Source organism: Mustela nivalis, assembly GCF_964662115.1.
Source record: "Mustela nivalis genome assembly, chromosome: 17".
In the NCBI taxonomy this organism is placed as follows: domain Eukaryota; kingdom Metazoa; phylum Chordata; class Mammalia; order Carnivora; family Mustelidae; genus Mustela; species Mustela nivalis.
This window is the reverse complement of record NC_139036.1, coordinates 5942652-5956067: the sequence shown is the minus strand read 5'-3', so window position 1 is coordinate 5956067 and position 13416 is coordinate 5942652. Positions and strand designations below refer to the sequence as shown.

The 13416-nt window shown below is 48.0% G+C and overlaps 1 protein-coding gene across 1 annotated transcript in view; it reads left to right on the top strand.

Moving 5' to 3' along the window:
- Window positions 1-13416, top strand: part of LOC309852214 (uncharacterized protein) — a 96355-nt gene that overhangs the window by 79501 nt on the left and 3438 nt on the right. The window contains 13 exon segments of the mRNA XM_082708516.1: window positions 537-682; window positions 800-890; window positions 1893-2282; window positions 4182-4308; window positions 4391-4509; window positions 6017-6213; window positions 6571-6754; window positions 7130-7295; window positions 7912-8036; window positions 9114-9422; window positions 9505-9708; window positions 11790-11915; window positions 12214-12384. Of these exon segments, the coding sequence (XP_082564642.1) occupies window positions 537-682; window positions 800-890; window positions 1893-2282; window positions 4182-4308; window positions 4391-4509; window positions 6017-6213; window positions 6571-6754; window positions 7130-7295; window positions 7912-8036; window positions 9114-9422; window positions 9505-9708; window positions 11790-11915; window positions 12214-12384 (2355 nt within the window).

The window sequence follows — 13416 nt, the reverse complement described above, 5'->3', positions numbered from 1 at the left end:
TTTTGTTTTGTTTTGTTTTGTTTAGTTTCAGAGGTTGACTGTAGTGATTCATCAGTTGCATATAGGCTCTTGGTACAGGAGCCAAGACTGACATTTGCAGGCTTACTCACGACCATGTCTAGAACTTGTACAGATTGCATGTTTTCCTGAGGCCAGACCAGGCAAGCACCGTGCTACCTCTGGGAGGAGTATGGCTGTGCAATCTAGACCTTTCCCAGCTTAGCTACAGCAGAGCCCATCTGTGGATGCCCCGCTTCTTCCCTTCTGGGCACAAGCATGCACTTACAGTCACCATGATTCTACAGGGAAGGAACAGGCCAAGTGAGAATCAGTCAAAAGAGGCACCAGAATGCTTCCAAGAGATACAGGGTAGCCTTCGGTGCAGGAGGGAAGAGTTGAGACATGGGGAATCTTGCTCCATCCTGGGGCCAGACGCCAGCGGTCATACCCCACGGGAGCTCTTGGAAGCCATCAGCGCCGGTGCGGCCACGGTGGCCAAGGGGTGAGCTCCAACCTTTATGCCTGTGTCTCCCCAGCTTGAAGGCTCCTTGGAACAGGAGAAGAAACTGCGGACAGACCTGGAAAGAGTAAAGAGGAAGCTGGAAGGGGACCTGAAAATGTCCCAGGAATCCATTATGGATCTAGAAAACGACAAGCAGCAAGTGGAAGAGAAATTGAAGAAGTAGCTATCTCGAGTTTGATCTCTGTGTTTAAGCCCGAGTGCCAACTTACCCCCTTTAAAAGCCTTGTATTTCACGTTGTTGTTCTTTTAACTGTATAACTATGTATCTGTTTGCAGGAAGGAGTTTGAAATCAGTCAGTTACAAACCAAGATTGAAGAGGAGCAAGCCCACAGCTTACAATTACAAAAAAAGATCAAAGAACTGCAGGTAGAAGTTTTAAACCTTCCCGACCCTGAAAACCCTTTCCAAGGGTCCCTCCTGCCCTTGTTTTGGCTCTTGCTTGTGTTGCTTTAGCTGCTTATTTTCTTCCTATCCTCAGAGCTGGAGGCAATGTTTTGTCCTTCCCTTGATTTTTCTGAAATTAACATTTTAATCTTGCCAGTAGCACATACACAGATTTCTTGGGGAATATTTCGGTGTTACCAATAAGGCCAAATTTGACTGGCAAGGGTGCATGGATCATCATCCATAACCCTCCCTTCTCAGAAGTCACTCTCACCTTCTGGTGGATTGTGTATACTACTGGCTCCCTTGCTATGGGTTTATGTATGCATTAAGGACCCAAAGAGGGGTGGCTGGCTGGCTCAGGCGGTGGAACGTGCAACTCTTGGTTTTAGGATTGTGAGTTTGAGCCCCGTGTTGAGTTTACAGATTACTTAAAAGTGAAATCTTTATAAAGAAAGTCTTGAAGAAATTATCTAAGGGAGATAGATACATGATACACACATCCTTATATATATACACATATGTATTAAAATATGAAGGAACAAGAACATAAGTGTAAATATGTATTATATATCTACATGTATATTTATTTATGCATGTAAATATGTTCATTAAGTCTACGTGTATTTTATATTCTATATACTTGATTTTTTTTAGCTTAAATATGATAACACAGAGACTATGGTTCTACAACTTGCCACTTTCATGTAGCAATGCATCCTACAGAGCTGTCCGTGGTAGACGGTAGACATGGGTCAATTCTAAAGACTTTATGAACTTCTGGAACATGCTTCCATCATGGTGGATTTGACCATCCCCTACTGAGGGACCTTTAGAATGTTTCCAACCGTATTCCTCATTAACTTAATGTTATCATGTAGTCTTTCTTTTGTGGTGCCTACCCCCAGTCCGTCACCACCCGCCTTGCCCAAAGTGGGCTGCTCCCTCTCCCCACCAACATTCCTGATGCAGTGACCCTTTCAGGCCCGCACAGAAGAGCTGGAGGAGGAAATCGAGGCAGAGCGGGCCTCCCGAGCCAAAGCAGAGAAGCAGCGCTCTGACCTCTCCCGGGAACTGGAGGAGATCAGCGAGCGCCTGGAGGAAGCCAGTGGGGCCACATCTGCCCAGATCGAGATGAACAAGAAGCGTGAGGCCGAGTTCCAGAAACTTCGCCGGGACCTGGAAGAGGCCACCCTGCAGCACGAAGCCACCACAGCCACTCTTCGGAAGAAGCACGCCGACAGTGTGGCCGAGCTCGGGGAGCAGATAGACAACCTGCAGAGGGTCAAGCAGAAGCTGGAGAAGGAGAAGAGTGAGCTCAAGATGGAGATCGATGACATGGCCGGCAACATTGAGACAGTCTCCAAGTCAAAGGTAACTGACCCCTACTCTTAGCAAATGCGAGGCAGCTACGTTCACCTGCCCAGGAAGCAGACATAATTTGATGCCCCCAAACTCACTGTCTGTTCCAAACTGCAAGGCGCTCCTGCCTTCTGCCTGCTCCCAGTGCCCCTAAATTCATTCCTATCTTTGGAGCTTGACTCAGTGACCTACTATGACTTGAGGTCTCATCATCCTTCCAGAATTTCAGAAAGCTTTCAGAATCTCCCCAACCATCTGGCATTTTCTAGAACTAAACCTATGGAAGGATTGCACCAAAGGGCCTTGCTGGGTATGGTTGGATATGCCACCTCCTTGGCCCACGGTATCCATCCCTGGGAGGCATAACTAATGAGAACTTATGCGTGAGAACAGAGTTAGCTCCAAGTTTTGTTACACTTGAAGCATGTAAAATTCAGGAGGGGAGGAACTCTTTAAGAAAATGTATACGAAATTATACATACAAAGTTAGGCACGAAAGCAGTCATTCAGAGTGAGAGAAAGAAGTCACAAATTATTGGCACCCTGGAGACACAGACCGTTTGCCAGAAAGTTCTCCCTAGAAATATATTCTGCTTGCATGTAGCTTTCCTTCCCCACCTGGAACCTTCTACAGCTACTTGCATGGTCTAGGGCCCATGCAAGTAAAGGTCATGCGCAACCACACCAGCTTACCGGTCAACCCATCCCTGTGTATGACTTCAAGGTAAAGGCTTCCTCAGCGATGATATCCTTGTAGATTTGTGGGGTCTCTTGCTGTCCTTGTTTAAGATCTGGACTCCCCCACCCACGCTTTCCTCTTGATTTCTTCCTCAGTGCCTGACTGCAACTCCTTTTTCTCTCGTCTGCTTCCCCGTTTTTCTGTCTTTCTTGGCTTTTTCTTCCCTCTAAGGAGTTAGGTCTATATGTATTCTCTGTCCCTGTCTTTGTCTCTCTCCACCCCCGTAACCCCTAGTCCAGGTTGCAGGGTTGTCTGGGTTAGAAGAGATGACAGCACCTACTTGCCACCTCCTTCCTCTGTCACTTCATGCTCTCTGTTCTCAATTTTAGAATGCAGTGGAAGAAGTACCTTACATTGCTTTATTTTTTAAGTTGTTGTATGCTTTGAATTTTTGCCTTGTGATTTGCTGTCTCTTTGTCAACTGCCCTAGATAAAATTATTGTATGTTCATATGTCATTTTCTCAGAGATATCCAAAGCCCCTAGAGATCTTCCTTTGAATCTAATATCTTTGCCTCTTCTGCTACCATCTTATACTTCCTACTCTGAAGAAAAATACATGCTCAACATATTTATTTTATGTTACATGAGGTAGGAGGAGGACGTCTACAATATATGCAAGGTTTTGAAATAAACTCCACGAAAACAGGGGCCAAACTAGAGGCTGGGGGAGTGAATCCCTCCGTGCCACCTCCCCCATAAGGAATCTTTTGTATAATCAAATGAAATGTGCAACAGTGTCCCCTGAATATACTGCTTGCAAACAAATAAATCAGAAGGTAATATCCCTCACATGGCAACAGAATTACTTATGTTACAAGAGGATCCTGGGGTTCCTTGGAGTAGCATGTTCTCAAAGGTTGTTTTTTTGTTTGGCTTTGGGTTTTTTGTTTTTTGTTTTTTGTTTTTTTTTTTTTTGCAAACCAATCAATATTTATCTACCTAAAGCTGTTGCTCCAACTAATTGGTGACTAAGCAGTCATCACAGATAAATCTTGCCAAACCCGAAGTGATGGTAATTTTTTAAACTGACGTGTATGTGTTCTGCATTCTTATTTTTATTTTACCTGACAAGAAGCTAAACTAACCCAATTTCCCAGTTCAGACCTAGACACCAGAAACCCAATATTTCCCATTCATGTTGACCTTTTTTTTTTTTTTTTTTTTTTTAAGAGTAACGTGGAAAGAATGTGCCGGACTGTGGAAGACCAATTTAATGAGATCAAAGCCAAAGATGACCAACAGACACAGTTAATCCATGATCTGAACATGCAGAAGGCAAGACTGCAGACCCAAAATGGTAAGGATTGAGGGGCTGGGTTCCAGAAACTACAGACCATGGGTCAACAATGTTCAGCAACACTCATGCTCCTGTTTGGTAGGGGAACTGAGCCACCAACTGGAAGAGAAGGAGTCTCTGATCTCACAGCTAACCAAAGGCAAGCAGGCCCTCACCCAGCAGCTGGAGGAGCTGAAGAGACAAGTGGAAGAAGAAACCAAGGTAAGAATGCCTCTTTCTGGAATGGCAGAGTCAGAACCTGAGAAGCCATGAAAACTGGTTGGAGGCAGCCCTACAGCATGAAGTCTGCTACTTCTCTTCTCTGCTGTGTGGGAGAGTAGGAACCTGTTCTTTGAGGGCACAGGACTTTGGTGTTGGATCTCCTTCAGAGCCAAGGTGCTCCAACCTCCGGGCTCTTCTGCCCCTCATAGTGTGGTCTGATAAACACCCTCACCAGCCAGGGCATCCCTTCCCGACATTCCCCTCCCCCCTCCCCCACCGCACCTGCTGGACCCATCTCTGCTCAGCCATTCAGCCCAGCCCCGCCGAGATGCCCTCTCAGTTCTTCCTCATCACTCATGCGTCACCTGCTGCAACACCTGAGTTTAAGTTCTCCCCCCTCCCAAAAGACTGCACGGCTCTGGGGACACACTTGGGACATATGCATGAACATGAACCTCCTCTTCATGGTCTTGACTTCCATATCTAGGTCTTCATGCTCATCAACGCCCTTCTCCCCGCAGATCTGTAAACTCCTCCTAGGCAAGAATAATTTTTTCCATAGCACCAAACAGTAGCTACAATGCACACAGCAGGTGCTTAATAAGTGCTGTCTATGGTGTTTAAGCATGAGAATGGGAATCCAGGAGTCCACCCAAATGGCATTCCTTGATGGTGGCCTCAGAAAGTGTTTTGTGGGGGGCCTGGCTGGCTCGGTCGAGACTCTTGATCTCAGGGTTGTGAGTTCAAGCACTTTGGGTGTAGAGATTACTTAAAATCTTAAAAAAATAATAATAATAAATAAAAGGAAAAGAAAGAGTTTTGTTTTGGAACCTCAAGATGAGAGCTAAATTGTCCTCTTCACCAGGCAGGATTGAACAAAGGAGGCCTCTCTGGGCATGTTCTCCCCTGCCCGGAAGAGGTAACACGCACAGAAACAGAACAGCTCACATCAGAGTCCCCCTGCATGGGGACACAGCCTCTGGTGACACCAAACAATACTTTTTGGGGTTTTCTTCAAGGCAACAGCTTTCCATAGCATTGCATCAAGTAACAAGAAAATGAACCCCTTCCTAAGTCTGTTTCAATTCTTCTCCTTGCATAAGGAAAAGAGCTCAGTGTGGTTACATCTCTCTAGCATGTGCTCATTTTCCTTATTAAGACGTAGAGAGAGCAGGCTTCAGGTACGGAGGCTCACAGCAAGTACCTGGCTGGAAAGTGATCAATAACATTGCTTTACCCGCGTTGCATTTATTCTTAGAGCTCCCTTCTGTGTGTGGCACATGTTAGTGCTTTTCTATTTATAGTTTAATAGTTTACTTTTATTTAAATACAATCAGGGAGCCAACATGACAAAAATGAAATAAAACAGGACATATGCAGATATGGCTAAGTTTGTGAAGGCAGCTCAGGAACAGCTCACGTTGGGAGATGCTGGTTTAGAGGAAAATACCTTAGCTTGGAGTATGGCCGAAAGTCTTTGCAATCTGTCACCACCCTCCTCCCGCAGGCCAAGAACGCCCTGGCCCACGCCCTGCAGTCCTCCCGCCATGATTGTGACCTGCTGCGGGAACAGTACGAGGAGGAGCAGGAGGGCAAGGCCGAGCTGCAGAGGGCGCTGTCCAAGGCCAACAGCGAGGTGGCCCAGTGGAGGACCAAATACGAGACGGACGCCATCCAGCGCACGGAGGAGCTGGAGGAGGCCAAGTACGGGGCTCCCCGGGCGACAGCAGAAGCGGTGACCCCAGGACATGAGTGAGGGGACAGAGAACGCTTCCTGCCTTGGGAGACAGTCTCTTCCTCCCCAGCACTTTGCGTTTTTGTTAAGCATTCAGATAGGGCATCCCTGTTCTTCCCCTGGGACTGTCCTTTCCACTTGGTTCCCTTGGTGGCTTCTTGGTGACCTGCTTTGCCGCCAAGCTCTTTGGCTTCTTCAGGTGGTACCTGTCTATGCGTCCCATGCTATGTCTTGGTCTTCCCCAGTTCTGGCCCCGAGTCAACAGACAGTTCTGAAATTCTGAAATAGTTCACTTTTGCCCCCCCCCAAAAAAATGGTTCTTTTAGGAAAAAACTGGCCCAGAGGCTCCAGGAAGCAGAGGAAAACACAGAGGCAGTGAGCTCCAAGTGTGCCTCCTTGGAGAAAACCAAGCAGAGGCTCCAGGGGGAAGTGGATGAACTGATGCTTGACTTGGAACGCACCAACACGGCCCGCGTCCTCCTGGACAGGAAGCAGAGGGACTTCGATAAGGTCTGGCCCCCAGAGAGCCACACCCTCTCGTGCTTGCACGTGTGAGAGACACGCCCACCCGGGAGGTCTGCCGAGCATCAGGTCAGGGCGTGTGGGAGGCTGGGCTTTGTAGTGTCTCTTTGCGTTCCTGACAGTCCCTCCAAAGTGGATTTTTAGTTCAAGCTAATTCAGATTACTCTGAGATGCCGCAGAAGACCCATGAGAGCATCCCAGTCTGGGGCCCGCGATCTAGGACAGAGCCCCGCCCTGTTTCTCGAGTCCCCAGGATGGAAGGGTAAAACCTCAATGTTGCTCACAGACAGCCCTCGTTTTCCTGGGCTCTCCCAGTTGCCCTGGTCCTTCCTGCTGTTCACGTGTCCCTGTGCCATCTCCCAGGTCCTTGCAGAGTGGAAGCAAAAACTGGACGAGAGTCAGGCCGAGTTGGAAGCTGCTCAGAAAGGATCCAGGTCGCTTAGTACTGAAGTCTTCAAGCTCCAGAACGCTTATGAGGAAGTGGTGGAGCAGTTAGAGACGCTTAGGCGAGAGAATAAAAACCTGCAAGGTGAGCTGCCTCCCCCACCCACCTCAGGGGAGCACTGGTACCCCCCCCCCTTGCCTCCTGCTTCCCACTGCCCTGCAGAACCCTTCTGTCTGCTCTGTCAACCCTGGAGCTCAGCCCTGCTAATGCCACACACATAGTCGTAACTAAGTGTCCTGGAACATGAGGGCGAACGGAGTTGCTAAGTTCACCTCTTCTTAGAGAACAAGATCCTGCCTTGTTCTGTCTGGACGTGGCTTAGTGTCCTTGGGCGTGCCACGAAATCCCTTAGGACTTCAGACTCCTGGTCTGCAAAATCAGACCAGACCCGATGTCCCCGAAAGCCCCTTCCAGTCCCAAAAGACGATGATTCTCTATTCTATACATTGTCTCCAGCATTTTCTCCCCCGGCCCTTGCCGCAACCATTTTACGTACTTGGTGAAGACTTAGCGTTCTGGCCACTCCTCCCTCAGCATGGTTCACGCCTGGGTCGTGCTGAGACCTCACGCAAAGGGTTCCACCGCGCTCTCTCCTGCATAAATGGGAATGAATCACCAGTCCCCAGGTTGCCAGGCAAAAATGCCTCTGCTGTCAACGCGAGCCCCATCAAACACGCTAAATCGAGCCTGTCCTTTGCAGAAGAGATTTCCGACTTAACCGAGCAGATTGCAGAAACTGGCAAGAACCTTCAAGAAGTGGAAAAGACCAAGAAGCAAGTGGAGCAGGAAAAGTCAGACCTCCAGGTCGCCCTAGAAGAGGTGGAGGCAAGTGTCCGGGACATGACATGAGGGTGCTCAGGAGGGCAGGATGCCAGGAGGTGGGGGTGGGGTACGGACTAGACCAGACCTCTGGGGCTACTTCCTGCCAGGAGGGGCCAAGGCTCCACAGGGAAGAACAACCAGCCGTCCCTGGGGAAACAGCTGTGCCGTGTTTCATTTCCTGGGTGTCCTCTAGTTCAGCACATCTCCCCTTTGGAAAATAAATAAACACGTTTGTGATGTCCTCAGTGTCTTCCTCTCGGGAAGCAAGAAATCAGTCAGCAGGCATCCAGAGAGCGGGCTCAGAATTCCTCGGCTCTAACAGGGTCACACGCTAGGTGGTGTATGGACACTGAGATTTCTGGAAAGTCAAAACAGGGCCAGTGTCCTGAGGCCCTAATCGGTGTGGCCAGTGCGGGGCAGATGGTGGAGCTGTTTCTAGGGAAATTTGTATGATGCAGGATAAGAGGTGAGCAATTACTCTGTCATTTTAGACAATAGGGTGGCTCCTGAGTTAGAGTCCCTGTTAAAAAAAACAACAACAACAACAAAAAACACCCGGGCACCTGGGTGGCTCAGTGGGTTAAGCCTCTGCCTTCACCTCAGGACTCCCAGCTGCACCTGGATGAGGCCCTGAGGAGCAATGAGGACCTCAGGTCATGATCTCAGGGTCCTGGGATAGAGCCCCGCTCTCATCGGGCTCTCTGCTCAGTGGGGAGCCTGCTTTCCTCTCTCTCTCTCTCTCTCTCCCTGCCTACTTGTGATCTCTCTCTCTTTATTAAAAAATAAATAAATTTTTTAAAATCTTAAAAAAAAAAGACACACCCAATAAAGGTTTTACTTAATTCAGAAAGGTGCTCTGTCCCTCTCCAGACACAAAGTTTTTAGTAACAGATACAAAGCTTTAGTCCCAGGTTCTAGGAGGGACATTTGGGGTCCACATTGTCTGACCTCTACTCATCTGTAAAATGGGTAGAATAATATTTGTTCTATCACACTGGCTAGGAAAATACCCATTCAAGAAGGGGGGCTGCCCATGACCTCCCCCACCGCTCCCCGCAACCACTCCTCTGCTTCGATCAGGGCTCCTTGGAACACGAAGAGAGCAAGATCTTGCGTGTCCAACTGGAGTTGAGCCAGGTGAAATCCGAGCTTGACCGCAGGGTCACGGAGAAGGACGAAGAGATCGAGCAGCTGAAAAGAAACAGCCAGCGAGCGGCAGACGCCATGCAGAGCATGCTGGACGCCGAGATCCGGAGCCGGAACGACGCCATGAGGCTGAAGAAGAAGATGGAGGGAGACCTCAACGAGATGGAGATCCAGCTGGGCCATTCCAACCGCCAGGTGGCAGAGACGCAGAAACACCTGCGCACCGTGCAGGGTCAGCTCAAGGTGAGCCCAGGCTCCCGTGGACCTGGCCGGCGCTCGCCCTGTCCCGGACTCCACCCTCACTCACGTCCGGCTGTCCCCGCAGGACTCCCAGCTGCACCTGGATGAGGCCCTGAGGAGCAATGAGGACCTCAAGGAGCAGCTGGCCATCGTGGAGCGCAGGAATGGCCTCTTGCTGGAGGAGCTGGAGGAGATGAAGGTGGCCTTGGAGCAGACGGAGCGGACCCGCAGGCTGTCAGAGCAGGAGCTGCTGGATGCCAGTGACCGTGTGCAGCTCCTTCACTCCCAGGTGCATCCCTCCTCCCTCTACCCAGGGCCCACCTTGGTGGGCAGGCAGGACCCTCGCAGTGGAAGGGAGCACCCGCCCTTCCTCTCAGACAAGTGGTCAAGACCAAGCTGCTTTAAGCTTAGTTCTTTGGAGGTGGCTGGCTGGTGTAGTCAGTAGATATCGGGGTTGTGAGTTCGAGCCCCACTTGGGTGGAGAGATGAATTAAAAGTAAAATCTTAAAAAAAAAAAAAAAAAAGCTTAGTTCTTGGACTAACTATGCTCTGAGCCTTCTTTAATCTGAAGATAAAAGGTCATGCACATCTCCATCTCAGAGAAAGGAAGGATGAGTTATTGCATCAAGGGGCTGGAGAAGGCTTCACAGAGGAAGCAACCTCTAACGGCAATCTTGGAAAATTAGAATTATCTTTCAAAATAATTATCTTTCAAAATATTTTTTTTTTTACCTTTATGAAAGTTCTTGTTGGGTTTTTAAGGAGATAGAAGTTTATCGAATACACCAGAAGGGAGCAGGGAGCTGTCCCCCCACCTTTATAAAAGTCTTATAAAAACAATTCTTTGTTGCAAAATAGAGAGCCTACAAACAAACAAGTAGAAGAAACATACCAGCCACCATGTCCCCCTTTGGAAACCTTTTCTTCCAAGCTCTCGGAAGCTCTCATCAATCTCTGCCATTATTACACTTTTGTAAAAATGCGATCGGCATTTCTGCAGCTTCCTATTTTCATTTTAACAAAGTGTCATTTCCATCCCTTTAAATCATCTTCTATGACTTTTTTTTTTTTTTTGAAGATTGATTGATTAATTGATTTGAGAGAGAGAGAGAACGCACGTGTGCATTGTCAGGGGAAAGGGCAAAGGGAGAAATCTTGAGCAGATTCCCTGCTGAGTGTGGACCTCCCACACACACACTACTCTTCCCTCCACCACCACTCCTCACTCAGTCCCATGACCCTGAGATCATGACCCAAGCCAAAGCCAAGAGCCAATTGCTTCACCGACTGAGCCACCCAGGTGCCCCCGCTGTGACTATTTTTAATGGCAGAAAAGTAGTTTATTACAGTAGGGTGATGTGGCAGTTTTATTTAATCTATCTTCCATGGCTGGATGTTTTTAATTATTCCCAATAAAATCTTTACCACTAGAAAGAGTTCTATGATGAACTTAACTTATAATAAGTTTTCACGTTTTCTCGTTATTGTTTCTTGTCTTAATATTCCTAGATGTAAACAGGTTGCTGGAAGCAGAATTTCATGGTCCAAAGGATAAAGACATTTGCAGCTTATTGTAAATCAGCCTTCACAAGGTGGTCTCCATTTTTATTTAGAGGCAAGAGATCTTACATATTCTCTCAATGAGAGAATATGTAAGATCTCTTGCCTCTAAATCCTCAAAGGCCCTAGTTACACGTCTTTTAATCCTGACCAACTTCACGGTTGAAAAACACCTCACCTATATAATTTTTATTTTCTTGGGGCACCTTGCTGGCTCTTTGGGTAAAGCATCCAACTTCACTCTTGATCTCGGGGTCATGAGTTCAAGCCCCATGTTGGGCCTGGAGTCTACTTAAAAAAATACATATATAGTAAAGTTTTGATTACTAATGAGTAACTGCTTCTTCTGGCAGGTTCCACCTATATACACTTTGTGCCCTGGTTTCTTCCTTGTGCAGTTTGTCTTTTTTATGAATTGAGGAAGAGAGTGTTTTTTGAGCAATATACATTGGGAGCATTTTCTCCTTTGTCACGCTTGTAATTCTATTTACCGTGTGTCTTGATCATTAGATTTCTCATTTTATATATTTAGGTCTACCCATCCTTTTCTTGCTCCAACACCTTTTAACTTCTTCCTCAAACATGTGAAAGTCTACCTTTATCAGTTACTCATTCATTTTATATACAGTTCTTGGGTCTGTTTCAGGACCTTCTGTTTGGTCAAGAATGAAACAGTACCTAGCAAATCCCCCAGGGAAAAATAAGAAATATGACCATGATTGATTGCCTTCCCCATGCAAATTTCTCCCCCTCAATTGTTCCAAGCTCCCAAAGATAACCTACACCTCTGGCATCTAATTTTTCCTATAGAACACGAGCCTGATAAATACCAAGAAAAAATTGGAAGCAGACATAGCCCAGTGCCAGGCAGAGGTGGAGAACTCCATCCAAGAGTCCAGAAATGCAGAGGAGAAGGCCAAGAAAGCCATCACAGATGTGAGCTCTGTTCCTTCTTTGCAGTGCCTGTTTTTGGAGTCAGGGAAGGGGCTTCGAGGTGGGGACAAGGCAAGGAGGCTTTGTCTCCTGATGACCTACAGTTGATCATGCTGGCTTCCTAGAGAGGGAGTTAGATGAAGCCTCAGCCAAAATCAGCTGGGGAGGAGATACATGACTAGTCATGGTAGAATGAGGGAGCCAGGAACAGCACGCACAGTATTGACCTTGACAGCATCCTCTGTGGACTCCTGGTCGGGATGCCAGGTGGCCCACTCATACGTCCTATGAACTTCATCAGGCAGCCATGATGGCCGAGGAGCTAAAGAAGGAGCAGGACACCAGCGCCCACCTGGAGCGCATGAAGAAGAACCTGGAGCAGACGGTGAAGGACCTGCAGCACCGTCTGGACGAGGCTGAGCAGCTGGCCCTGAAGGGCGGGAAGAAGCAGATCCAGAAACTGGAGAACCGGGTAGGGTTCTAGAAGGTTCTAGAAGATTCTGGTTCTCAAAGTGATATCTGGTTCAGCCATCCTGGACAGAGCCACCAGTCCAGCCACTAGGTTGCAGGAGAGTGGGGGTGGATGGAGGGCGTACAAGTTTGGTCTGAGGACTACATGCCGATATGCCCACCTAGGTCTCCTTCACTGGTTCCTCCATCCCAACACACACACACACTTTACAACACTCATGCCTCAGGAGCTGCAGAATGAAGACACTTGCAAATAGTCACATCCTGTTTTTATAGGAATTCAGATCCATATAAGTGAGGGGAAATGTACTTTGCATTCATAACATTACGTAGTTTATGTAAGTTACATTTTGGACCAGCCTCTGTTTTGGTGAACAATGGCTCATCCTACGTAAAGTCTAGAGTCTCTCTTCACCTCCCACCTGCCGGCTCCCGTTTGTCCCAGACTTCTCAGTCTCTGAACCCAGTCAGGCTGCAATGCTGGGAAGCTTCTCCCTCGCTCCGTCCTAAAGGGCAGGTGACTGGCACTTCCTCCCACGTTTTTCCTCAGAAAAAACTCTACCCCCAGTACAGAGGCAGTCTTGCTTCTTTCTGAATCTGGGAGCTGATCTGTATTTGTTTTTGTCCCTTCGCGAAAGGCTTCCTTTGTTGCCGGGACCCCTTGCTTTTCCCTTGAGACCCGGGGACGGTTTATTTCATTTGTTTTTTGCACATGGCTCCATTACCAGTTCTGTGGGGCTGGGGGGGTGGGGAGCTTGTTCTTTCTAACTTCTCTGTAGTCCTGGGAGGGAGGAAATGGTGGCACGGGAGGAGAAGGGGGTGAGGGGCAGGCCAAGAGAAGGAGGTGACCTCTCAGCAGGGAGGCACCCCAAGTGCACTCGGGCTTCAAGCCTCCCAAGGATGTGGTCACCAGCACATGCACACCATGAATGTGATTTTTTTTTTTTTTTTTGGTTAAAAAACAATAAGGCAATAGGCACATGAGTAACAAAAGTCAACACCACGGAAGTCAGAATTTCTTCCCCCCCAAGTT